The 25460-nt window shown below is 37.6% G+C and overlaps 2 protein-coding genes across 3 annotated transcripts; both read left to right on the top strand.

Annotated features, from left to right (window-relative positions):
- Positions 1-483: 483 nt before the first annotated feature.
- LOC149014751 (zinc finger protein GAI-ASSOCIATED FACTOR 1-like) lies at positions 484-4073 on the top strand. The gene is made up of 4 exons (XM_089157079.1): positions 484-1288; positions 1393-1789; positions 1884-2062; positions 2565-4073. Exons 1-4 carry the CDS (start codon positions 1147-1149, stop codon positions 3413-3415), a joined length of 1569 nt encoding a protein of 522 aa, XP_089013205.1. The 5' UTR covers positions 484-1146; the 3' UTR covers positions 3416-4073.
- Positions 4074-12325: 8252 nt separating this feature from the next.
- LOC149014752 (putative protein phosphatase 2C 55) lies at positions 12326-24272 on the top strand. Of its 2 annotated transcripts, none has more exons than XM_089155298.1 (5): positions 12326-12501; positions 12946-13854; positions 21329-21653; positions 22377-22526; positions 23347-24272. In XM_089155298.1, exons 2-5 carry the CDS (start codon positions 13091-13093, stop codon positions 23647-23649), a joined length of 1542 nt encoding a protein of 513 aa, XP_089011424.1. In that variant the 5' UTR covers positions 12326-12501; positions 12946-13090; the 3' UTR covers positions 23650-24272. The 2 variants fall into 2 exon arrangements, with proteins under 2 accessions (XP_089011424.1, XP_089011425.1); XM_089155299.1 differs by lacking the exon at positions 12326-12501 and adding an exon at positions 12508-12691.
- The last annotated feature ends 1188 nt before the right edge of the window (positions 24273-25460 follow it).

A 25460-nucleotide genomic window follows, 5' to 3' on the forward strand; every position in this document is an offset into this window, starting at 1 on the left:
TTTTTTTTATAAGAAATTTAATATTATAATACAACTACATTTTTGTTATTCCTAAAAGGTTAGAATTTTACTAAAAGGGCATTATAGTAAATTGATATTTATAATATTGGAAGGAAAAGAACCATATATTCAATTTTCTTTCTCACGAAAAGTCAAAGAATTTTTTTCTGTTTTTTAGAATTATTTTCTTAAATTAGAAACAAAAAACAAATATAATATTTTTTGAAAATTGAAAAACAAATTTGTCAAATTGCGCTACACAACAAAGACTCAGCGACACCACTAATCGTATACGTTGTCGTGACTTAGAGACAGATGCCAAAACCTTCCTGAGTTCCGCCTCCATTGACACGTGGACGGCTATGATTTCCTATCTTCTTCTAGGGCCTGGACCATAAGAAGCAAAGAAACTCGACTGACTAACCATGGTTATATATTAACCATGGTCAGTTTCAGCCGCTTTGGTTTTCTTTCTCACTCTTTCAAAACGGAGAACACACTCACCCACTCTCTCTCTCTCTCTCTCTTGTTCGCTCCTTCGCTGTTTCTAACGAACTCACAAGCGAGCCGCCTTATCCGATCGTCGGAGACTTCCATCTCCGGCAATGGCGGATGAAATTGGTCACCTGAACTCAATCATGGCCGGCAGTTATATGGGATTGTTCGCCGCTGCTTCTGAGATTTCTGATTCCTTTGCGAATGTCTGTTAAGACTTGTTATTTGCAAAGCTGCACGATTATTACGACAGAAAATGTCGGGAACGTGGACTTTTCTCTGTGTTTTCCTTGTGTTTGCTGCTGATTATCACTTCTCTTAACTTGGGTTCCCCTTCGGTTCAATTCGAGAGTTGGGAGGTTTTGTCGTGGTTCTTTACTTTTCGGTGGTCAGAGGGTTCTCGTGCGAGGGTTTGGGGGATTTTGGAAGCTTGGATCTACCTACCTTTAGAGTTCCAATTTTGGTTTCGCTTTCTTGTCGGAAGAGTATATGAACTCAAAAACTGGTAGGTGGAGATAACAGGGATTGTGACCGGTAGATGTTAGTTTTGTTTATTGAATTATTCTGGTTCCTAAGAGCTGAACTCCAAAAGGGCTCGTTATTTCAAGATTCAGCTTTAGTTTTTGATTTTCCAGTAGAATCTTGGGAGTTATGCCAGTCGAATTGGACACTAGTTCCGCCATGGCTGTTTCTACGGTTTCTGGGGAAGCTAGTGTGTCTTCTTCTGGTAACCAAGTGGTTCCACCGCCGACGACCACGATGAAGAAGAAGCGAAATCTCCCTGGAATGCCTGGTAAGGTTGATAGACGATATATATCTACGAGTTTTTTAACCTCTTGGAATCAAATAGACTTGTTTGGATTAATGTTTGAAGTGTTTGTTTCTTCTCTGACACAGATCCAGATGCTGAGGTTATCGCGTTATCCCCCAAAACTCTAATGGCAACAAACAGGTTCGTCTGTGAGATCTGCAGCAAAGGATTTCAACGCGACCAGAATCTGCAACTTCACCGCCGCGGACATAACCTTCCGTGGAAGCTACGGCAACGATCGACCAAAGAAATCCGCAAGCGAGTCTACGTTTGCCCCGAGCCTTCCTGTGTTCATAACGATCCTTCAAGAGCTCTGGGCGACCTAACTGGGATTAAAAAGCATTACTGTAGAAAACACGGTGAGAAGAAATGGAAATGCGACAAGTGTTCTAAGAAGTACGCTGTTCAATCCGATTGGAAAGCGCATTTGAAGACCTGTGGAACCAGAGAGTATAGATGCGATTGCGGAAGCTTATTCTCAAGGTCTTTTAGCTTCTCTCTTATTAATTGATTAGCTTGTTTCGCCTTTTCTGTTGGCATTTTGGTGGTGAAGTTTTGCTTTCTCTCTATTTCGTAGGAAGGATAGCTTCATGACGCACAGGGCTTTTTGCGATGCTCTAACTGAAGAGAGCGCAAAAACTCACACTGTTGCGAATTCAACCTCAGAAGATGACTCCAAGCGTAAGATCATTTCCTACTCGCAGCCTCCGCCGTCGTCTCCTGTCGTTTCTGATGTTTTGCCAACTCAAAATCCAGGTAAACTAAGGTCAAGAGAAGGAAATTTCAAATTCTTCGGTTGTGTTTTCTTGTGATTCTTTTTCTGAGTTTCTGTTCAAATATAAAATAAAATACAAAAACCCATCTCTCTGTCTTTCGATTTTTCCATCTTTTTGTCTCTATTGATCTTTGTTTTATATGGAGATCTTGTTTCTTGGATTGCAACCCCTCTCCCTCTCTCGACCCCCAAAAACCACGTACTAGGGTTTTCCAAGAAAGCCCACTGTCTTTCTCAGAGGGTGGATTTAATGTCTGCAACCGATAAAAGGAACCCAATAAGCAAGAAAGCAAAAGAATGTGCGGAGGGGGAGGGGTTGTGTCTTGTTGATAAAGGAGACATAATTGGTTTTACTTACTATTGAAAGGAAAAAGTTGCTAAAAATATTTGCAGAAAGCTTACTTTCTTCTTTCCCTTTATGTTTGTGGTGGCAGTTATGTGTTTCTTACTTTACCATTCTTTTGTGCTTTTGGGTTTTCGCAGAACTGCCCGGAAATTCAAGCGCTATCATTAATAGCATTCCCCCTTCTACCTGCTTAAACGGAAGCATTGGGAGTAGCAGTAGCAGCAGTAGCAGTATTATCTCAAGCAGTAACAATGGTAGTATTACTACGAGTGTATTTGCAAGTCTATTTGCATCATCATCAGCTGTAGCAACCTTGCAACCCCAAACTTCTACGTTCTCAGATTTAATGGCAATGGCACAATCAGAGCGTTCGACAGGTCTAACAACAGTTTCAGCGGCAGAGCCCACTTCTCTCTGCTTATCTTCTAGCGGTGGTGGTTGCTCCATCTTCGGCACACCTTTGGGAACTGAACGCCGGCATTATGCTTCTTCACCAGCATTGTCTGCTACGGCGTTACTCCAGAAAGCAGCCCAAATGGGTTCGGCTTCAACGAGCTCCTCTTTCCTTCGTGGGTTAGGGTTGACCTCATCGTCATCTTCTTCTGGGCATCCCGGTGGTAGCTCGATGACAGCCGGTGGCGGTGGTGGTGGTGGCCTTGGTCTTGGGCTTGGTAGTACGGGATTGACTGAGTTAATGATGGGGCCATCTGCCTTGTTTGGGTCAAAGCCCACGTCGACATTAGACCTGCTTGAGTTGAGCATTGGGGTTGGTGGTGGCGGCGGGGGTGGGGGTGGGGGTGGGGGTGTTGGTGGTGGTGGTGGTGGTCCGGCGAGGGGTTTGTCGGCCTTAATAACGTCAATGGGTGGTGGAGGAGGAGTAGGACTGGAAGCTTCCACATTTGGCGGTGGAGGGAGCTCGGCAGGAAAGAAGTGGGGACCTGAAGCTACAGAGAGGAAGAAGCCTAGTAGCCCTGCCTCCTTGTTGTAGAGTGTTTTTTACGTGTAGAGGAAAGAAGGGGGGTTTTTTTCGTAATTTCGTACACTTCCACGTCTGCAGGTCTGCTTTTACGAATTACAATGTAAAGAATGAAAGGAAAATATTGTGTAGCTAGCTAGCTTTACTCTTTTTATAGATTTATAGATTTTATAGATAGAAATTAGAAAGAACGCTGTAGGTGCAGTAGTCGTTAGAACAGCTGCCGGAGTATACTCTTCTTTTCATTTTTGCAATTCCTTTTTTTTTTCTTCTTTTTTTTATTAAAAAGAAAATTCATCTTTAAGAGAATCTTTTGTGGTCCCCCCTCAAATGCAATTGGACTATTCGGAGATAGGGAAACCCAGGCCAGGAGACAGATTTGAGGCATTTCTTCTTCTTCTTCTACTACTTCTTCCCCGTTTTTCCTGGGAAAATAATTATTTTTCCTCCTCTCATCAAGGGGAGTTTTCTTTGTTTTATAGTTTTATAGACGAATATTTAATTATTGATTGATGTATTTATCACATTCAGAGTTTTTTGGATTCTTCTTTCCAACCCCCACCCTTTCTCTTGTTCAGAGTTTTTTGGATTCTTTTTTGGAATCCTGTCCTTTTCTCTTGTGGGCATAAGCCCTTACTAAATCATGTTGTTTCCTCCTCTTGTTTGGTTTCATATCAAATTCCTACGATTTAACATATGGTATCAAAGTTATGGATAGTTATTGCGACAATAAGCAGTTATGCGCTTTATTGCGAATTCAGTCTTTCATTTCTCATCGGAAAAAAAAAATTTGCTCTTTCATGAGCAAATGAAACATATTAGAATTGATTATCATGTGATTCATGAGAAATTTTATGCTCACAAATTTGAAGACTTAAGTGGCAAATATTTTTACAATGCTTTTAGTCAAGAATGATAATATTTTTATAGCAAATTGGGCTTTCAAAATGTTCATGTTTCAACTTGAGGTGAGTTGGGGATAATTATTTCTGTTACTACTGTTAACTGAGGAACCCTAGGGTAATGAAAAAGAGCGTTGGTAGCTCCCTTTCTCCTGTGGACGTAGGCTATTGGTCGAACCATGTTATTTCCTCTTTTTCTTCTTCTTTGATTTCTTACAGTTAATAATTCATTTGTTAGTGGGTTTCCCATGTTGTTAACTAATTCAACACTGTGCTATACGTTTTTATTTGGTTTTGAATTCCTAATGTTGGAAAAATCATATTATTACTAGAATTTTATACAGCTATATATCTAAATAAATAAATAAGAAGAAGAAAGAAAGAAAGAGAAATAAATCAAAGTAGCGAGAGATTTAACCTACGCTAATGTTATGTGTTATGTCAAAGAGCGAAAAAAAAAATTTCACTATGTACAAGAAAATTACAGTTGAGATTTCGCAACCAGGGTCAAAGCTCTGATCCAAAAACTCAAGGTGAAAATCCCAAGGCAGTTTACTGGCACTTCCATTCAAAATTTATGACACTTCTCCTTCCGACCTTCCAGTATCACAGGGCAGGTGTCAGATTCTATACATCATGTTACCACTTGGCAGAGTCTTGTGTTTTTGACAAACAATCACTATCCCCTGGTATGTGCCGCTTTCCTAATCAAAAGATAGGTGAGCGTTCTTTTTCCTAAAGTTACGGGGTCATTTTGCCGAGTTCCTTCAACATGGTTCTCTCAAGTGCCTTATTATACTCTACTTGTTCACCTTTGAAGGTCCTATACATTATAAAGTTTCAATTAGGTAAATGAGTTGATCTATTAGGTTGGATGGTACCATACCATGGAAGCTACAACCCGGTCCTCATTTTTGGCCCCACCAAAATACAATGGTGTAGATTAATAATTAAAGCAGAATTAGTTCATACATAATAGAATTGCATCAACACAGAAACTTGAATTAACCTAATTAGGTTGAGGCCTAAGTGTCCTTCCTCTTTGAACAACTATTTCACAACATTAAGTCTTAGGAAATAAGTGAAGATCTTTGGAGATAAACCACAATAACAAAATTGCACCAAAACAAAAACTTGAATTAACCTAATCAAATTATTACCCCCAAAAAATATTAACCAACTAGGGGGTCAGAGTTTAAATCCCCTCGGACCCTGACCAAAACTCTACCTTATATTTAAATTATATGTACCAGGTACTCATTTGAGGATACCGAGCAAACCCTAGTTTCAGAAAATAAAAAAAAAAAGAAGAAATAAATGATAGTTTGGATACTTTCATCATTCAAAATTTTGTTCCCAAAAAAATTATGGTGAGATCTTCTAAGGCACTTTTGTTGCATTTCAAAAGAAACTAATCACCTTCAAGTTATCGAATTCCACACTAGAGTCAAAGCAACCTTTAGAGTGTTAGATGGATAAGTTTATAGAGTGTAGATCATCTCCCCTGAGTTTGTGCTTCTCCATGGCATTACAACTACAAATTATGTGGGGCCCCTAAAAAAAAAATTTCATCATCTTAATTCTGTGGATCCCCCTATAATTCATGGTCAACAGCCGTCGGGGAGCACAGAGTGCTCTCGTCGGAGAAAACGATGCAGAGTCAAGTTTATACATGGGTTGACCATCTTACAATTACATTAATTCAGATATGTGCCAAAATATGTAAGATGACTTTTTGTTTTTTGTTTCATTCTTTTCTCTATTTATGTATGTAATGCATGTTGAGATCTTCATGCGACGGCATCATTTAGCAGTTGACATCTCTTCATTATTTTGGAGCTTATCCAATCAGATGATAGTGTCTGTTAGGTTTAAGCAAATCAAAATTAAGATTGTTGTTGAGAACTTGAGATTTGATCTACTGTTTAAATTATGGGTTGGTTACGTTTATGTCTGGATCGACTATTATTACAAGCCTTTTTAATTCAATATATTTATTTAACTTCTTCTTTTTTTCTTTCCTTTTTTTAAATATTTAATAAATATTGAATCTTTATGCCATAGCACCATCAAAACTATTTTTAGTATTTGACTTTTTCACCATTATTTTCATTGTGGGAGGGATTGACTTAAATTTTAGATAGGTGGATGGTTATGTTTGTTTTTGGGTTGAGTTCTTGCTACCCATTTAAAATTAATAATATTTTTTGAATTATTTTAATTTATTAATTAAATATTTTCTAAGAGAAAAAATATATATTAGTGAGAAAAACAAAGTTAAGAGTTGATATAAAGAAATTAAACTCTTCAAAATATAAAAATACCTAGGATGAAAACTCATCTTTGTCTTCCTCTACTGGCTGCAATTACTCTTTTTCTTCCTTTCTTGCATGTATTCGACATATGATATTCTATTATTGTAGATTATTATTATTATTATTATTATTATTATTATTATTATTTTCTCCCTTTTTTGTCATTTAGAATGTTGGGATAATATTAGACATGAATAAATAAAAACTAACTTAAACTCATGGAGTTAGTAATAGGGGGTTTGATTGATAAATTGAATAACTCTGAAGGTGACGTTGAAAATTTCCATTTAATTTGACATGAATTTTTATTTCTCTCAATTATTTTAATTATATATGAATTTTTAATTTTTTTTTTTTGGGGGGGGGGGTAGTATATGAATTGCCACTCAGATCTTTATGCTGTAGCACCATTAAACCATGGAAACCATTGTTAATAGTTAAGCTCTCGATCTTAATAGTTGACTTTTCAGCATCTTTTTGGAGTTCAGCCAATAAAATGGCAGAGTGTGTTAGGTTGAGCATATCACAGCCTTTCACAGGTAATTAATTTCTTCATGGTGTGAAGACATGATAAAAGATGAATAAATAAATAAAAAACAACAACAACAACAAAATTTGAAATTTGTTAGCCTTTCACAGTTAACTTTTTGGATAATTATATTCCCGAGGAAACAAAAAACGAAAAGCCCCCAAACGGGTAAAAGCCGAAGTTGATATATAATATCTAATTTGCCCAAAAAAAAAACATCAAAACCCCAAAAAACCCGAAAATGTCAAACCCAAATAAGAATAAGAAATGGGAAAACAAACCGAGGCCCACCCACAAACCAAAGAAAAAAAGGGAAAGCAAGAGGAATGACCCCCCGGCAGAGATCAACATCCATTGGTGGTTTTTTTAAGAATAAAAGATATAGTTACTTTCTCCACAGAATAAGGGTACATAACGACAAAGGAAAAGAAGAGAAATATAAGGGTATTTGGGGTTTTGAGAAAAATAAAGATGCCACATCATCGAACAACGGAACTTAACGGGGGGGCAAAGTAATGTGCAAAATTAAAGGTTGGATTAGTATTTTGAAAGTACGGGGATAGTAATAAATCAGTCGGCCAATAGTAATTATCCCTTAAAATTTTTTTTTATTTTTATTTTTTGGGTAGGAAGATAATGCTTTCATTGGAAAAACAAGAGAAACAACTGGGGACATAAGATGATCGTCCAACCACGAAGTGATAATCAGCCAAAATGTCACTCTCAGGGACAAGAAGGCCACCTTTGCTAGAATGTCAGCCATTGTATTGACCTCTCTAGGAACTTGGGATGTTCTATTTGCGAGGGTAGAAGATTGTACTTCCTTCACTCTTCACAACTACATATTTAATTGGGGACTCACTTCTGGTCCATCTTGTCAGCGCTCAGAGGTGGATTCATTTCTCAAATGTATGATAGAGAGATGTGAGCAAAGCCCAGTCTTCTAACTCTGTGGGTAGAAGATCCGAACTTTGAGAAGTCCTCCCATCTATAACATTAACCATTCATAAATGGATATAAGTCTCACTAATGGCATTTTTATATCAATTCTCATTCTCAATTTTTATATTTATATTTTTCTCACATATTTGGCATTTATTTTAAATCTTATTTTTGTTTAAAATAATAGAAAAAACCCCCCAAAATTCATAATAGACTTTTGTCTAGTATAAATTATAGGTCAAAATTCATTATGCTCATTTTTGTGCAAATTACTTAAATTCCAAATGCAAATTGGGATAACTAAAAATAAATTCTTTTTTTGAAAACCTCCAAAACAATCTTTGCTCAATTTTTATTATCTTGCATTGATTACAAGTGGACTATTATTTGGTAGTGGAACCAGGCCCAGTTGGGCCGGATGATTTAGGTCCAATACTCAAGCCCAAGACTGCCATAGTGGCCCCATCCTGAGGTCAATACGGAATATCAACCCTCAGGCCCAAGCTATATGATGAATATTGATTTTGAGCTCTTCCCAGACAAAGATCTTCAAAATGCCTCAGTTGTTTCCTTTGGTGTATTTGATGATATCTTTAAGATGCATTCAATTGTTTTGGTATAATTTCATGGAGAAAAAAGAAAATATAAACATCTCACATGGTGAAATTCGAGAGTGTGGATCATCTCCCTTGACGGATGCTCTCTCGACTACGTTACAATCACAAATTATGTGGGGCCCACAAGTAAAAACAAATAAAATATTTTTAAAAATAAACCCATCACCCTAATCCTATGGGTCCCGCTGTAATTTGTTGTCAACAGCCATCGGGGAAGTACAGAGTGTTCCACATTGGGGGAAACAATCCAGACTCAAAATTTGATGTTTTGTTGTCGATCGCATCAGTAAAATACACTCAAAACTAATAAGAAATTGTCTCAATTACCAAAAAGGTACCTGATTTGAACCCTTCTATTCAGTGGGATTTTTTTAGATAAAAAGGAAATTATGGAACTCACTAGGTTGAGGCCACTCAACTTAGTGGTTGAGATTTAATCCTCAACTTAGTGGGTGAGATTTAATGAAATTCATGTGGCATCACATACATGATTGACCTCACCTATAATTTCCTCCTCTTTAAGAATCGTAGTTCTTGATTTTTGCTTGCCAACTCAAACTTTTCTTTCCTTTTCTTCTTCTCTTCCCCATTGTTCCCACATTTTCAATGTATTCGCCACTATTTTTAGAACCCAACCCTGCAAATCCAATCACCATAAACCAGAAACGTTAGACATGGATATGAGAAAGCATAAGCGAGAAGACATGCATGTATTGTAACATTGTAAGTTGGGAGGTGTTATCGACATTTTTGTATGGTCCAAAGAACCAGGTTCGGGGCCAACCCATTGCAACACGTTGGGCCTGGGCTTTTCTTTGGTTGATGTCTCACCAAAGACCCATAGACCGAGAAGTAATTAAAAGTCTATATCAGTCACCAATACGTGATTTGGGAAGAAGGTCCTACGTGGCAAGACCATAGTAAATGAGCTCAATGCCCCTGCTGTAGACGTCAGGATCTTTGTGCACTAAAGGATCTCCTCGAGCCCTGGGGTGACGGTCTCCTAGACACCTTTTTGTGGTCCTCAGTCACATTGGCATAAAGGTGTGACATGTGCGTTCCCCTCTGATGGAACCCCTTGACTGCTAAGGCGACTCCCCTATTTGTGCCTCGAGTCCTTGAGCTGTAGAAGCCGTCTCAACCCTCCATCTCATGATATGAGCATCCAAAGGCTGAGAAACATGATGTTTTTGGAGGTACGAATCAAATATATAAACCCATCACCATCATTGAACGGGGTAAGCTCTAATCATTCCAGCCACCATTCTCTTTAACTTTCAAACCCTTCAAGAGCATGATCCTCATCATCTCTTGGGGTCTTCACTCCTCAATAGAGTCTATGATTTGTTGGACTGGACTAACTCGATCGTCGGAGGTGACTTCTCATCCTTAGAGGCGGCCCACTTTCACTTTGTTTTGGTCTCAAGAATAAGGATTGGATCAAGAACGATCATGGAGCTAAGACTACATTTTCTACTCCAACAGGAGGCTACTACCTTTAGTCATTCCAAGGTTATGATCAAGGCTTAGTTTGTGATCATTCTTGAGTCTTACGGCTCTCACCTTCTACTCAAATTAGCACATCTCTTATTAGTTGTTTGGTAAAAGGGTTCATGCAGATCTTCTCAGATGAGCCATTGCATTAAAAAGCACTTTTGATCATTCAAGGACAAAAATAACAAGAAGAGGTTTCCTGACTGTTGCAAAAATGTATTTTTATACATCAACAAGGTGAAACCCTTCTTGAGAATTGAAATAGTGTTTTTTTTTTGTTTTGGAATGAGGTTCATCCAGGCCAGTTTTCGCGCACCACGACTACATCCTCAAGGCGCTTTTTTATATAATTAATATAGGCGGGGCTTCGCCCATGGCCCCGAGGGGATTCGAACTCTAACTTCCTATGTGGAAGCGTTGGGCTTTGCCAACTGAGCCACCCCTTGGAGTTAACAGTGTTTGAAAATACAAGAACCAGACTAAGTAATGGATTATATCAGCAGGTTTATCAATGGACCACCTCTAGTTAGTAGAGCCTACACTACAACTCCATGATGGAGGGACAAAATTTGTCCAACACTTACACTTATGTGGGGACCTGAGTCAAACTTGGAAATGTAATTTGGTTCTTTCATTTATTATTTTTTTTTCCTTTTTTCTTGATAATTTTAGTAAGTTAAGATTTGAGAAGGAGATAGAAGAAAAGAAGATGATGAAAAATGACAAAGAATTAAAGCACTATACAATCTAAGTGCAACATTGAATGGGTTCTATCAGTTGTTTATTAATTGAGATAGTACACCTCTTACAGAAATCTTACACAAGAATCGTAGATTGACTCATTGACCAGCCTTTAGATCTAATATTTGTTTTATACTCGAGTTTACGAAACCGTTACGATAATGGGATGCAAATGCTACACAATTTTTTTGAATTTGAAATTTAAAATAATTCTTATTCTTTTTCTATTTTGAGTCTTGTTGGTGTAGGATTCTTAGATACTTCAAATTAAAACTGGTGTCGAACTTGAATGCTACACATTTAATGCATTGCATATGCTGACGACGGTCGAGATTTTGATGTCGATCATCCATTTCGAAGGTGTTGAAAACTGAAATAAACGATCGAAATCGGTTGAAATTTAATATCGACCATTGGCAGCACAGTGCTGCGCATTTAACGCAAAGCACTGGAGTTGCACATGAATTGTTTTAACCATTGGATCATTAATGGGAAAAAAAAACCATCTACTATGCACACCTCTCTATTGTAAATAATAATGCAATACCACAATTTGACACATGACATATTCTTAATAAACAGTTCAAGTTAGAAAGTTATGTTTTAACTGAAATTGACCAATTTTATGACCCATTTAAGTGAAAAGCACATCATCTCCTCTTCTCCACTAAGCCTCTGCTTAAACCTACAGCTGCTCCTGGTAGCGTTTCTTGATTCAAAAAAGAGAGATAGAACGAGAGATAGAGCAAAGGAATTGAGAGAAAACTATGGGAGAAAAATCATCTGCAACCATATTTAGAACAAGATCAAAAAGAGGTTTTTTTTTTTTGTGTGTGTGGTTAAAATGGCTAATAAAATAAGTCACTTTCACTTAAACTCAACCTTTTAATCTGAGCGTTTATTAAGAACATGCCACGTGTCAAATTGTAGTATTGCATTATTGTGCACGATAAAGAGATGTAGAAGATTTTTTTTTCCATCAATTGATCCAATGGCTAAAATAATTCATGTGCACCTGCTACTCGAAGTAACAATTTGATTCCAAATTGATTTTGGCCGTCATTCGCATAGCATCTACAAATTTGTAAAGCTAGATTCCATAACTTGTATCTTGTGAATGAGATTTTTCCTTACGCAAAATAATAATAATAATAATTTCAACCGTCGGAAATAACAACAAGAAAATATTATAAACGTGCTTTTTGGTGGACACATGCGTGTGACTGATTTCCCTATATTGCCATTGAAAACGAGCAGCTTGTAAGGGTATTTCAGTAAATGCATTATTTTGGATTATGTCAGTTTGTCCATTAATTAGAGTTTCCTGTCCCTACCAAAAATAAAAAAAAAAATAAAAATAAAAATTAGGGTTACCTTGAGAATTGGAAGTTCACACGAAATTTCGTGATCAGCACTTTCCGTCTTGCCGATTACAATTACCACAGCGACGTTAGAAAGTGAGAAAACAATGAAATTGAATGTCTCGTACTTTCTACGGAAACTCGATTCCAAAAATCTCTCTTCTCTCCACAACTAAAGAAGAATTGGTATACCAGAGGTGAGATTCGAATTTCATGATCTTCATCCGTTGATGATCTAGTTTTGTTCGTGCTCAGGTTTCCAGGTGCCTTTAGCTTTCTGATTCCTCTGTTTAGCTCCGTGTTTGATCGACTCTTTTTTATTATCAAAGTAGATACATCTTCTGTCAACGATTCCACCTCCTGTTCCTGACGTATGGGATTTTTGGGGTTCGAATTCTATTTATCTTTTTCAAGATTTGACCTAAATTCGTTTATTATCTAATTTGTTTGCGGTAGCGAAGCTGATTTGAAGTTAGAATTCTCTTTATTCTAGATTTGTTTCATCTTTAGATGCCTATTTCTTTGCCAAATTGCGGTTCTTTTCCAATTCTATTCCATTTTTTTTATATGTAATGTTGATGGATTGGTTTTGGTTTTTGGGTATCTGATTCATGTCTTCCTTGTTCTTCAAATTCTTATAGTTCATTGAAGGGGCTGGAAGAAGGGTGTGCTCAGGGATTACTGATAACTGGAGGATAGATGTATCAAGAGTTATGAGATTTTCTGTTTTACATGGTGTCTGGAATCGTGGAATTCGACTACTTCTGTTTTATTTGAGAGGGTAAGATGCCATCATCGTATTTCTGGAAGGTGAACCCTGAGCTGCGATCTGGTATCCGGAGATTGATAGTCGGGCAACAAGTAGAGCTGCAAAGCTCGGTGGAAGTTCTTCTTGGGCAAGGAAAATCATTGCTTACGAATTCTGGGCTATCTCTTATCAGACCAATTTCAACCATTGGCGAGGCGCTTTTGTACTTGAGACCTGATGTGATTTCTGCCGTGCGGGCAGATCCTAAAATAGTTAACCAGCGAAAGAACTTGTCGGTTGTTGGAACAGTGTCACGTACGTTTTCTGTTCCGTCGGTGTCTGGACCATCTTGTCAGGCTCTTCAGTATCATATTGATCGCCTTTTATCGGACTCTACCCCAGTTTTGCTAGGCAGTCGGGTTCAGCGGACAATGATGACTGCCTGTGGTTCTGGATCTTTGTTGGGTCAGCACTTCCTGGATAACATTACACCAAGGAACGATCCTCTCTCAAACACTATTAAAAGAGCTGGTGTTTCTTACAGCAATAGAGGTCTTGGCTGTTGCAGAAAAGCTACAATGAGTTTGAGAAAGCGAGAAGCATCCAATAATTCTGTGATATATGGCTATTTGGTTTTTGATGTGGCAAGAAGTTGTGGCTTAAATCCATTAAGGAGCCTGGGGACAGAAGAATTTTGTAGTTCATCTTCCGCATATTACTCTTCTGGGGCTGCTTCTGAAGTATCATATGATGGCTTAGCTCGTGAAGAACAGGTTCCTAGTTCTGCAGTTTCATCTGATCAGTATGTCCTTTCAGCTTCTCTAAACAACAATCATCCCTCTTCTTTTTTCCTTGAAATTTATGAGAATTCATTGATAATATCCCTTGATTATATGAAATATTTTGCCACTTTACAGGTAAACCTGGTTGTCACAAATAATGTAGTGTACTGAATAGGATCTACAAACACAATTGAAATTTTACTAAATTTTATTGGATGATTGCTTTTCATTTTTCAGATATCAACCAATTTTATAATTCGACCTTGATGGGATGGGTTTTCCCAAGTAAGATCTTTGTTTTATAGAATTCTTATCATTGAGGCTACTAGTTTTTTAATTTTTTTTTCATCATTTCATAGCCCATGTTGATTATGTCCTCTTATTAAAGACAGTGAAAGAAGCAAAGTAATGTAATACTGACTGAAACCCTAAGGTGACGGTCCCAAGTATGATGTGAAACCCAATTTCAGGTGAGGGGTTTTGGAAGGATTCCCTAAAATTAAGGGTTTTTTTCTCAGAATCTTCCAGCAAATAAGTCAAAGATATTATGGGATGCCTATGGGTATCTAAGAAAGTTGTGGGAAGCTCTTGGGAGTGATATGGCTTGATAGGAAAGTTGAGGGAAACTTGTAGGGACAGAGATATTGGTTGTTCTGATGTAGATGGGAATTGGAGAGAAAGACTAGGAAACAAAATTGGGATCCTAAGGGTTGTGAGGGTTTAACAAAATCTATATGGGTAATGGGCTGTTTCGAGATTCCCAAAATCACCATAGAGCTGAAAGGAAAGGTTTTTAGGGATATGGGAGAAGGGTTGGATTAAAAAATTGGTGGATTATTGGATGGATCTTGGGGTAGAGCAATGTCATAGGGGGTAGCGGGAGGGTTTTAGGGGTTCTTAGGGGCCTGGGGAGATGCTCCCAGTGGTGCGGCAGCAGGGGAAGGGGAATTCTGGAGTTGCATAGGGTAGGAGGAATAAGAAAGAAGAAGATAAGAAGTTGGGCAGGGGAATTATTTGCTGGTTTACACTGGAGAGATGCTTGCTGGAGTTTCTTGCTGGATCACAGGAAGAAGAAGAGAGATTTCAGAGATCCAGACAACTGCAAGGTCCTACCCAAACAGGACACTGTTGCACCTTCTTTGGTTGCAATTCTTGAACAAATTTTATTAATCCAGACTTAAGGAATACAAAGAAAGAATAGGCTAGGTTATTTATAGCCTACTAAAAGATCTTGACTCTAAGTGAGATTCCTTTATAGATTAGGATCCCACCACATTAATCTCAACTGACCAAACAATAAAAGATCTAATGGGCTCTAAATGACACGTGCTAAATTCTATTTAATTAAACACTCTAATTGAGAAGTGCTGGAATTAAAAGGAACTAAAGATTCAAGACTCTTATGTAACTCAAACTGGACTTCCTGACTGACTGAAACTCTTCAGAAAATAAAAGAGACAAGGCAATTATTTAGGGCTGGTTTTCCAAATTACTCTCTTTAGGGTTCGGCCAGCCCTAGATGGGCCCAAGTTCGGGTTTCAGCTAGGGCGTGTAAACCCTGTTCACATCAAAACTCCGATAAAATCTATTAGGTGCCGTTTGTTTGTTGAATCTGAAGTGGGGTGGGAAAGTTTGAAAAAGGAAACTTTTCCACGAAATCCCAACGTGTGGCTTGTTTGGTTCACTGGGGTGGGAAAGTTGGCAGACAAGCTTCCTTAATTTAAGGAAACTTGTCTGTTGAGGTATGCTAATTTTCCCACCCCATCCCTGATAAGTGGGATTTTGTAGAAAAGTATGGAAAACTACAAAGTGAGACCCATATTTGAAACTTTTTCACAAAATCCTTTCCTTTCCTGTTCTCCCACCTCAACATATGGGTTCCACATGTTTATTTTTCCCATCTCTTTTTTCCACCACCTTTGCAAACAAACGGTGTCTTAGGGAAACTCAGATTCTAGTCTAAAGACTTAGTAGGCAAGTCTAGGAATACAACTGAACTCAGGGTTTACAGCCTAGAACAGGGGCTTTGTAGGGGTTGGGTGCATATCTTAACAGACTGAAGCCAATCAATTCGGATGGTCAGAATATGGGCATCCGTTACTCCATGAAATTAGAAGGCATGGAAGTGAAATGTAAAAAAATCAAACTTCCCTATGATGGAAGCATATTCTGATCAAGTGGAGTACTTGAAGGAAGGGTCTCTGCAGCAATTTTCAACCAATTATGATGGTTTATGTGAGACAGTGAGAGTTCCAAGTACGACACCAAAATCAAATGTCTGGAGAGATCTTGCAGACCAGATAAAGTCTGGAATAGGTTTAGGTACTGGTTTGGGACTCTGCTCCCAAATTCTGTTGAATCTGGTGAAGGGATACAGAGTCCATGCATAGTCATTGAGGCATCGTTGATGCATTGCCTAGGTAAAGCATTGTTGCTTCAATACTATAAAGAGGTAAACCACAGGGGTTAATTAATGTAAATTGTAATTTATAACCTAAGTACCAGAATTATCATTACCCTAGGGATACTTTAATTTCATGTCACTGGAATTATTCATGTAGAATTATATTGAAATGGAAGAAGCTGAATATTTAACATCCAATATTTCCTTAGGCATTGTGCAGTTTGAATATCTTTAGAAGTGGGTAACAAAATGAATTTTGTGGTGGGTAGTTGGTACTTTTTTCCTTTTGCTTTTTTCCTTTTGGGTGGTAGCAAAACCCCCCGTTTGGGTTGTGCATGTATGAGTGGGTGTGTGTATGTGCGCCTCGGGGGGGGGTTTGGTTGTAGTTGTTTGGGGTTGGGGTTGTTGGGTAGCACTACACACTTTTAACCTTAACCTAGCGAATAAATAGTTCGATGGAGTGAAGTCTCACTAGTCTCTTTTACATTAGGGATTTTGGGTAACTGGTACTCTTAAACCCTTTAGGTGAATGTAAAGTCCTACCTGGTGGTTAACAAGGCAGGGGAAGCCTTTGCAAATCATTTTTTATTTTTTACTGGGTATTATATTGAATGTGCTATGCGCTTAATACATAAAACAACACTTGGTAAATAGATGTAATGGATATTATAGATGCATGGGTTGGGCCTTGGATTCATCTAATTATTCCTTCTAGATGTTCGATTTGTTTAGCATCTCATCTGAATGAGTATACCTAGGGTCTAATAGGACTGAGCTCTTCCAATCCCAATCCCAGCCCTATATGATTTTAGCTAACCCATCCCCGCCCTGACCCTAATTCAAGGCCTAGAATTATAGTCCTTGACCCTAAGACCTACAGGGCCAAGCCAAGCCCATCCCCACCCAATGTTCCAAAGGCCGGGGGGACGGGTTGGCCTGGCCCATACCATTGTCCCCGATTGCCCTAACCTGTCCCACTCCGATTGGCCTTGACAATATCCCCAATTGTCCCACCGCCCGCCCTAATGGCCCCAACTATGACCCTGGCCCTAATCAAATTTGAGTCATATATAATTGATATAATGCATAATCTAACCTGTTGTTAATTTTGAATCTAACTACTTGTAAAATATTGGTCTATTAAACGTATAATATAGATAAGTTACTAATTAACATATACAATTTTATGTTAGGGGTTAAAATTTTATACTTTTTATTGTTCTAATTTTAATATGTGCCTATCAATGTATAAGAGATTAAATTTTTTTTCCAAATGAGTGCGAAAGGGAGTTTGAGAGAGAGAGAGAGTATCAATGGTACTTCATGATTTGTCTTTCTATATTAATGTCACCTCAAAACAAAGCAAAATATCAATCGCGCCCCTAGTAGCCCCTGCCACAAAATACTCTTTAAAAGACAATTGTTTCTACCTAGAAGAAAGTATCCGTATATGTTGTTAATAAAACCCAATGTTCTACCGAAGAAAGTAGAAATATAAATATCATTTACCTTAGAACAAAGGTTAGTATAAGTTTATTCCTCCAAATCGAATTTTTTTTTCAAATAATACCAATAATTGTGGCCAATTCTAAGTTGAAAAATAATATTCTTATAAAAAAAACAATGGAATATATTCTAGCAATGATTCATTTGTCAATCTTGTTTGCAAGTTAATTTCTTGTTCACTTGATTAATTGATTCATAAAAATAAATATACAATAGAAATTAAATACTTCACATCATTGGAGGTTGAGGCATCATCTTTTATTAACAATTAATATGATTAAATATATTTCTTAATACATTTTGTATAAAAATATTTTTAGTACATTATAGTAATAATATTAATTTATCGATCATATCGTTCAAATTTCTCTTGAGAACCTTCATTTTGAAATTTTACTTAGATGTTACAAATTAAGTTTGTCGATCTAAAAATTACGACTAGGTGCAAGAATGACTTGAATTGTTTTTTGTTATTATTTATATTATGAGGTAAGTACACATATTTACACTCTTAAATTAGTCTTGTGCTTTGATCATTAAAAAGCCCCTAAAATAGTTTAATTAGAATTTTGGTCATTGAATGCCCGAGATTTTTTTTTTTGACAAAAGAATGCCCTAGGTTAAGAGTAACGATCTGTGACCTTAAACTTATGAGTTATGGCCTTCAAAATGTACTCCAGTTTAATTAAAATTTTAATTCTAAAACACTCTAATTAAACCGGATTAGAATTATGAATCGAAGTAAGTCAACAAATTATGTACATAAATATATTAATAAGAATGTAGAATGTAACAAACAACTTAGTCTATTTTTTATGGTAACATATTAAAAATAAAAGAATAAATCATTTACTTTTACTAAATGACAACTACAAGAGAAATAAAAAATAATATAAAACTAAGTGGACTCGTTGGATCAAAATCAAGGCTTGGATCATGGTTGGTATGAAGGTCAATATTTGGATGAAATCCATGGTTAAAATCAAGGTTAAAGTTAGAGTCAGGATCAAGGACAAACTCAAGGTTAGAATCAGGGCCAAATCGGTGTTAAGATTAGGGTTAGGATTAGGGACAAAGTCAAGGTTAGGATTAGGGTCAGCATTATGGCCAAAATCAAGGTCAAAATCATGGTCAGGATCAGGACACAAAATCAGGGTTGGGCCGGGTTGGGTGGGACAAACAATAATCTCACGGTTGCCTTGGCCTTGAATCAAGGCCAGAATATTTTGGCCCTAACCAGCCCTCAAGGCCAAAATCTTGAGCCTAGGATTAAGGCTCAGGGTGGTTCAAGGCCACCAAGGCCAAACTTGCACCCCCAAGTATACCGTTGTTGCCTCCGTGTTTTATTGGCTATGATGTCCATAGCGTTAGTAATGCTTACCCAGTTTAAATTTGGGCCAGGTTTATAGCGGCTTTGATTTTTTTGATCTCCGTTGTTATAATGGACGACATATATAGCCCAAGAGTGTGGGGTCTTAGGTTCATGGTGGGAGATCTCGCTCTCGAGCGAAATCTTGCCACTCCAAAATAGAGAGATCTCAATCGAGATGGCAAGATCTCGGTCGAGATCTACCAAAATTTTGGCGTAATCTCAGTGACCCATCTCGGTGGGTTTTAGGGCCCCGGTTGGGCTGAAATTTGGTATTTAGTCTATTTAAGGCCTTTTGAACACATTGGTGGCCTTAGAATTGTGAGAAAATAACCCTAACTATGTCTTCTAAGTCAACCCTATGTGTAAAACCGAAATGTAGAGATATCAAGTAATTCATGTTATCAACTATAAAGTATTAAATACATTACACATCAAACTATCGAAGAACTTAAATGGCTTCAAAATTTTACAACCATAAGAAGTTTTAGACTTTTAGTAAGTCATAAATCATAATCCATAAGTTCACAATCACAAGAGTATGTGAGTAATAAGATTACAAGACTACAAGACAGCAAGAGTATCACTTAGCATTTTGCATCAACTGATTCTGAACGGTGGCCACATATGACTCCCAAGTCAAGTCATCACTATAGTATGTCACATATAGGTTTAAATGTCACATTAAATTGGTTTCCATGAAAGTTAGGTCAAAGCTTGTGGATCAACATATATTTACACTAAACTCACACATCCATTGTAGAATATTCTATTTGAAAAAATTCAAATTTGGGGGTAAATATTACCTTTGTTGTAGATCTAGTTGAAATAGGCTTGAATGATGATAATTTGATGTTGTAGATGTTTTAAAGATGTTTAGAAGTTGAATCCCCAACAAATTCCGACAATAAATCAAGTTTCTGGCAATTTTTTATGGTTGCAGCGAGAGAGAGGCAAGATCTTGGCGAGATGAGGCAAGATCTCCCATCTCGCAGATCTCGTCTCACCATGTCAAAATAGTGAGATATCACGCGAGATCTCCCACCATGCTTAGGTTTGCTAGAGTTCAGTGTTAGGAAAGAGTCCTTGTTTATGTTAGATACTCTAGTTGACAAAGCCTGGGAATTTTGATTTCTCATTAATTCTTTCATATAAATGGATCTAACCAACCCCCGTGGAATTGAAAATAACTGGTAACTGTTAATTGTAAAGCTGCAGTTTTCTCCTCTTCTTGCATTTTGAGTTTCTCCTCTCTATTGATAGTATGATCCCGTCGTTTCTTTATTCTGTTTATGACTTCAGCCCCTATTTTCTTTCTCTTCTTTCTCTCCAATCCTTGGGATGGATTTTATCTTCTAGAAAAGATATTTCATGAAAATTTCTTGCTTGACCATCGTCATCTTTTCTTTTCTTCCTGTTCCACCTCATCAGGATAAGTACATAATTGTGCCTGGTTTTTATTCACAAACTTACCATTCAGATCTGATAATTATGCTCCTAAGATCTAGCCATTAGATTTGGTTTAGTTGTGAGGGATCTGAGTCTTCTTAGTCCTTCCTTGTGTTGTCAAAATAAAAAGACCACCTGCTAGTCTATTTAATTGATATGTAATACTTATCCTCCAACCTTGGGGGCTGGATTTGTGGTAAAATGATACCAATGAAACTCTACGGTTTACAACTTGTATAGAAGCCTACTATTATGATTCTCTCAAGGGTTGATGGATTTGAGAACTTCTGTGGACTCTTAACCATGATAAGGTCATCCCAGTGCTCCTGCAGTGAGATTTTTTTGTATTTGAATTACAGTCATGTAGACAGATTGTATTCCAAAATAATCTGAATGTAATTCTTGAGATTCCTACAAATCCAAAAAACATTGGTGCACTCTAAATAGCCTGGAATCTTTTCCGAGTTGGCAGCTTTTGTTTGAAAATAATGTGAATGTGGTTTTGTGACCCTGTACATTGCACCTGCACGCTATGGGTTGATTCATGTGACAACCAATCCTTAAAACAACGAAGCTGGATTTTCTTTGTTCCTGCTTTGATGACTTCTTTGTACTACTTGTTGCGCTGTCGACTATTCAAACAGAAACAGGAAGTTACTATTTTTAGGTCCTGCTCTGAGATTAGTTGGGTTGAAGTAGCTTATTATATGCATGATGAACTTTCCTATCTTCTCAACTTGCTTATGCTGTTTGGTATTGACTCCAGGAAAAATCCAGGTGAGAGAACCCTGAAGTTGGTTTCAGGATCTTGTTGTCTACCCCATCCCGACAAAGAAAAAACTGGTGGGGAGGATGCTCACTTTATTTGTGTAGATGAGCAAGCCATAGGTGTAGCAGATGGTGTTGGTGGCTGGGCAGATCTTGGTGTAGATGCAGGACAATATGCCAGGGAACTCATGTCTAATTCAGTCGATGCAATTCAAGAAGAGCCTAAAGGCTCCATTGACTCTGCAAGGGTTTTGGAGAAAGCTTACTTAAGCACAAAAGCCAGAGGATCGTCAACTGCATGCATTATAGCACTCACAGATCAGGTTTGCTATTTCTGATATTTATAGATGAGGTAGTTAGTTATATGGTGAAAAGATTTGGCCATTATAATAATGTTGTTGATGATAGGATGAAAGATTCTAAGTTTTGTCATCTAGTTCATTGACAATAGTGGGAGATTTGCAAACCCTTCTTGTGTGAAGAATAGCATTTGCTCTATTGCTTTCAATATGCTCATTTCTTACCATCCATAATCTTGCTGAGGCTCAATGGTTTCCCTGTGTTTGAACATTTGTTTGGAGTTTTAAGTTTCCTCTGCTTCCACATTGGCAAATTTTTTAATGGGATGAAACATTAATATTTTTAAAGGCCACTCGACTATATTAATTCGTCTTAACCAAAGTCTACACTGAACTGGATTTCAACGACACCATCCGCCTGGACCTGTGTGGGGATTTGTTCAGGTTTATTAATTTCTAAAATATTTTAATTTCATCTGACTTTCTCATACCAGATTGGGTAGAAATTCTGCTTCTCCCTGGCTTCCGTTTTGTGTTATTGAAAATAATGAGTTCTACTTGCTACTCAACTTGGATGCTGTGATCGAATTGATTTTTCAACTACTTTTAACCGTTTCTGTTTAGCAGACTTGGTTATGTAGATTTTACCTCTTGCATGGCTGATGCAGAGCAAGCGAATTTATAGGCAACAGATTATTGACATATCCCTTGTTTATTCTAACGCGTGTCACTTGCTTCTTTCTGCAGGGTCTGCATGCCATTAACCTGGGGGACAGTGGCTTTGTAGTAATAAGAGATGGTTGCACCATTTTCCGTTCTCCAGTACAACAGCATGGGTTCAATTTCACATACCAATTAGAGTGTGGAACTGGGGGTGATTTACCTAGCTCTGGTCAGGTTAGTTTACTCTCTGTAGTTTAGCACACCATGAAAGTTATTGTTTGACAACATTCATGTGGGGATGTTATTGATGATGAACGTGGACAAAAAAGTAAAATAAGCATATGCAGTTTGACTATTGTATGATATTGAAGTAGTGGAGAGATGCTTTTCTCATATTTTAACCAGATGGTCTTCTTGTGACCATGTATTTGATTTTAAACAGCATGGAATTTGAATTTACTGTTTGACATGCATGTTTGTTCCACATTTGAGTCTCTTATATTCATGTGTGGATGTGAGGTTGGTTTTGAGTCTGGATACTCTATCCACATAGAGAGGAAAATTTTCGATCCACATGTTTAGATTCATGACATGTGCACACTCTAAAAACAAAATCCTTCTTTTTTAGAATTAGGGAAATCTAGGAATCCAAATATTCTCTCTCCCTCACTTAAAAAGAGGATTTTTGTTTTTATCGAATACTAGTCATGAATCTAAGTATGTGGGTTGGAACATTTCCTCTCCGTATGGGTAGAGTATCCGGACTCTTAACCAATTGGTAATGCTGACATGGACAATATACTTCCGAGTCGAACACTGTATTCTTTGCATATAGTTATCCTGCTCTAATTTAAATGAGTTCCCCCCCCCCCTCCCTTTTAGAACGCCATTTTCTTCTGATGGTACTACTAGTGTTCATTACATGCCCCATTTATAAATTTAACAGTGTTGATATGCAAAGAGAAGTCCATGGCGTTTTTTTTTGGGTTTGGAGTCTTTCCTGTTGAATCGTATTTTGGACTAACAAGATCTTAAACCTGAAACTACTTTCCAGGTCTTTACAATCCCTGTGGCACCAGGAGATGTGGTGATAGCAGGCACTGATGGGCTGTTCGACAACTTGTACAACAACGAAGTGACTGCAGTGGTGGTCCATGCCGCAAGGGCTAGGTTGGAACCTCATGTCACAGCTCAGAAAATAGCAGCTTTGGCACGCCAACGAGCCATGGATAAAGACAGGCAAACTCCCTTCTCTATGGCAGCCCAAGATGCTGGATATCGCTTCTACGGTGGCAAGCTTGATGACATCACTGTCGTCGTATCCTATATCACCAGCTCCTCTTCCTCTTCTAGCTAGCCCCTCCACCAATACATGAGGTGAGAGAGCTTTCTTTCACTCTTCCACTTACAGCCAGCACCTTTTTGTCTTGTGCTTCATAATATGCCCGTTGTCATATATTTTGCAGTAGGGCATGGAATTAACTTTCTTTCTTTCCTTTTTTTTCCCTCTCTGTTTCTTTTGGGTATGGGGTTGTGTAACTTGTGTTGGTGGTGTTTTGATCTTTCTCTAAACCTGTTTACCCTTTGAAATTTGTCCACATGTAAAAATACTGGTCTTTTTATGTGTGGACAGATGTGGGAAACCAGTGTTTAATTTGTGGCAAAAGGTGCCCTTTTTCTTTGGTATAAATTCTACTCATGGAAATGAAAAGATAAATTTACGTGTGGGGGGTTTTTCTAGTGATGGTTACAAAATCTTGTTGATCTCTTCAGTGCAAAAAATTACTGTCTTGGCCTTGTGGTTTCTAACACTGAACTCTGTTTCTCTCGGTCGTTCCACTAATGTTTCTGGAATTCAATGGAGTTAGATGGAGAGGGAGAGAGAGAATAATCCCTATTAAATATTAATACTGACGTGGAGTTATTAAATTTATCCGACCTTTATTACTAAAATCATTTATTTTTCTATTTTTAATATTACCCTCACAGTCGAAGTTAAAAAGTAATAATTGTATGTATAGTATATATCTCAAACAAGGTTTAAAACACTAAATAGAAGAATATGTTAGTGTTATTTTTCAATCCAAAAAAATTGAAAAATAAGTTGGTGTTTGATAAACTTGTTCTAAGGCTTCAATTTGAATTGATTTTATCACTCCGTTCTAATTTATAAAAAACTTGTATTTTAGTGTAATTTAATAGACCTTAAAAACGAGAACGACGATATATCAACCTGTACCGGTTGTTCCGTCCCAAATATATAGAAACGAATCGGCTTAGTATCAACACGCCCATATTTTGGTATTGTGGAATATTACCCTCACATTGAATACTATTTGTATGTGTTATCTCAAATTTGGTGAGGACTTATGATTGGAAGAAGAAGAAGTTGCAAAACAGAAAACAAGTCAAGTGGGTTCAGTCATCTTTATCCTTATAAAATATCTAACTTGCTTAACTGTGATATTCTACTGCCAGGAGTCCCTTTGATATATTTTCGCCTCTAAATGGTCTGATTGATAAGTTTTAGGGATAAGTTATGGGGTGGAGCTAAAATTTTTCATAATAAAAATATAAGAGAGTTTAATTGAGAGTCGTGCATGGGCTTCCACCATAATGGGGAAATTGCTATTCCACAGCACCCTACAGCGAATTGTTGAAATCGAGATTTGGATCTTGAAAAAAAGATTTGGACCGTTTGCAGCACAGTGTTGAGCATTAATTGCACAGCACTGAAATCAGAACTACCATAATGGAGGTACTGAGATTCAGGGTGGGCATTCTTTTGGAGGTACTGAGATTCAGGGTGGGCATTCTTTTGGTAGCTGAACTCTTTGTCAATGAATGAGCAGCTCAGTGTATCATAGATAGGATACAAAGTGTCAATTACCCAGCTACCTGGTTGGAGAAGGCAAAATCAGCAACAAAGCAGCAGCAGAACAGTAATGAAGCTGAGAAATCATCTACCGATCTGTTTGAGAGAGAGAGAGAGAGAGAGAGAGAGAGAGAGAGAGAGAGAAACGGCTTAATACAGGAGTTGCAGATGCGATGGTCACTGAGGGAAACCCAGGTAACAAGCGATGTTGAGTTGAGGAACCACCTCACCTTATCTCACCTCAGCCGACCAAACCTTTGAATGATGTGTGTTCTTCAAAGGAGAAATTTTGA

The sequence above is a fragment of the Hakea prostrata genome, chromosome 5 (assembly GCF_041222555.1).
Source record: "Hakea prostrata isolate BN-2017 chromosome 5, UWA_Hpros_2, whole genome shotgun sequence".
Taxonomy (NCBI): Eukaryota; Viridiplantae; Streptophyta; class Magnoliopsida; order Proteales; family Proteaceae; genus Hakea; species Hakea prostrata.

Bases quoted from the DNA above. Each gene is read 5' to 3' on its own strand.
- LOC149014751 (XM_089157079.1), top strand. From the start codon at position 1,147: ATGCCAGTCGAATTGGACACTAGTTCCGCCATGGCTGTTTCTACGGTT. The intron at 1,289-1,392 runs GTAAGGTTGATA...TCTCTGACACAG, and splicing joins AAATCTCCCTGGAATGCCTG to ATCCAGATGCTGAGGTTATC. The intron at 1,790-1,883 runs GTCTTTTAGCTT...TCTATTTCGTAG, and splicing joins TGCGGAAGCTTATTCTCAAG to GAAGGATAGCTTCATGACGC.
- LOC149014752 (XM_089155298.1), top strand. From the start codon at position 13,091: ATGCCATCATCGTATTTCTGGAAGGTGAACCCTGAGCTGCGATCTGGT. The intron at 13,855-21,328 runs GTATGTCCTTTC...TATTGACTCCAG, and splicing joins TCTGCAGTTTCATCTGATCA to GAAAAATCCAGGTGAGAGAA. The intron at 21,654-22,376 runs GTTTGCTATTTC...TTCTTTCTGCAG, and splicing joins TTATAGCACTCACAGATCAG to GGTCTGCATGCCATTAACCT.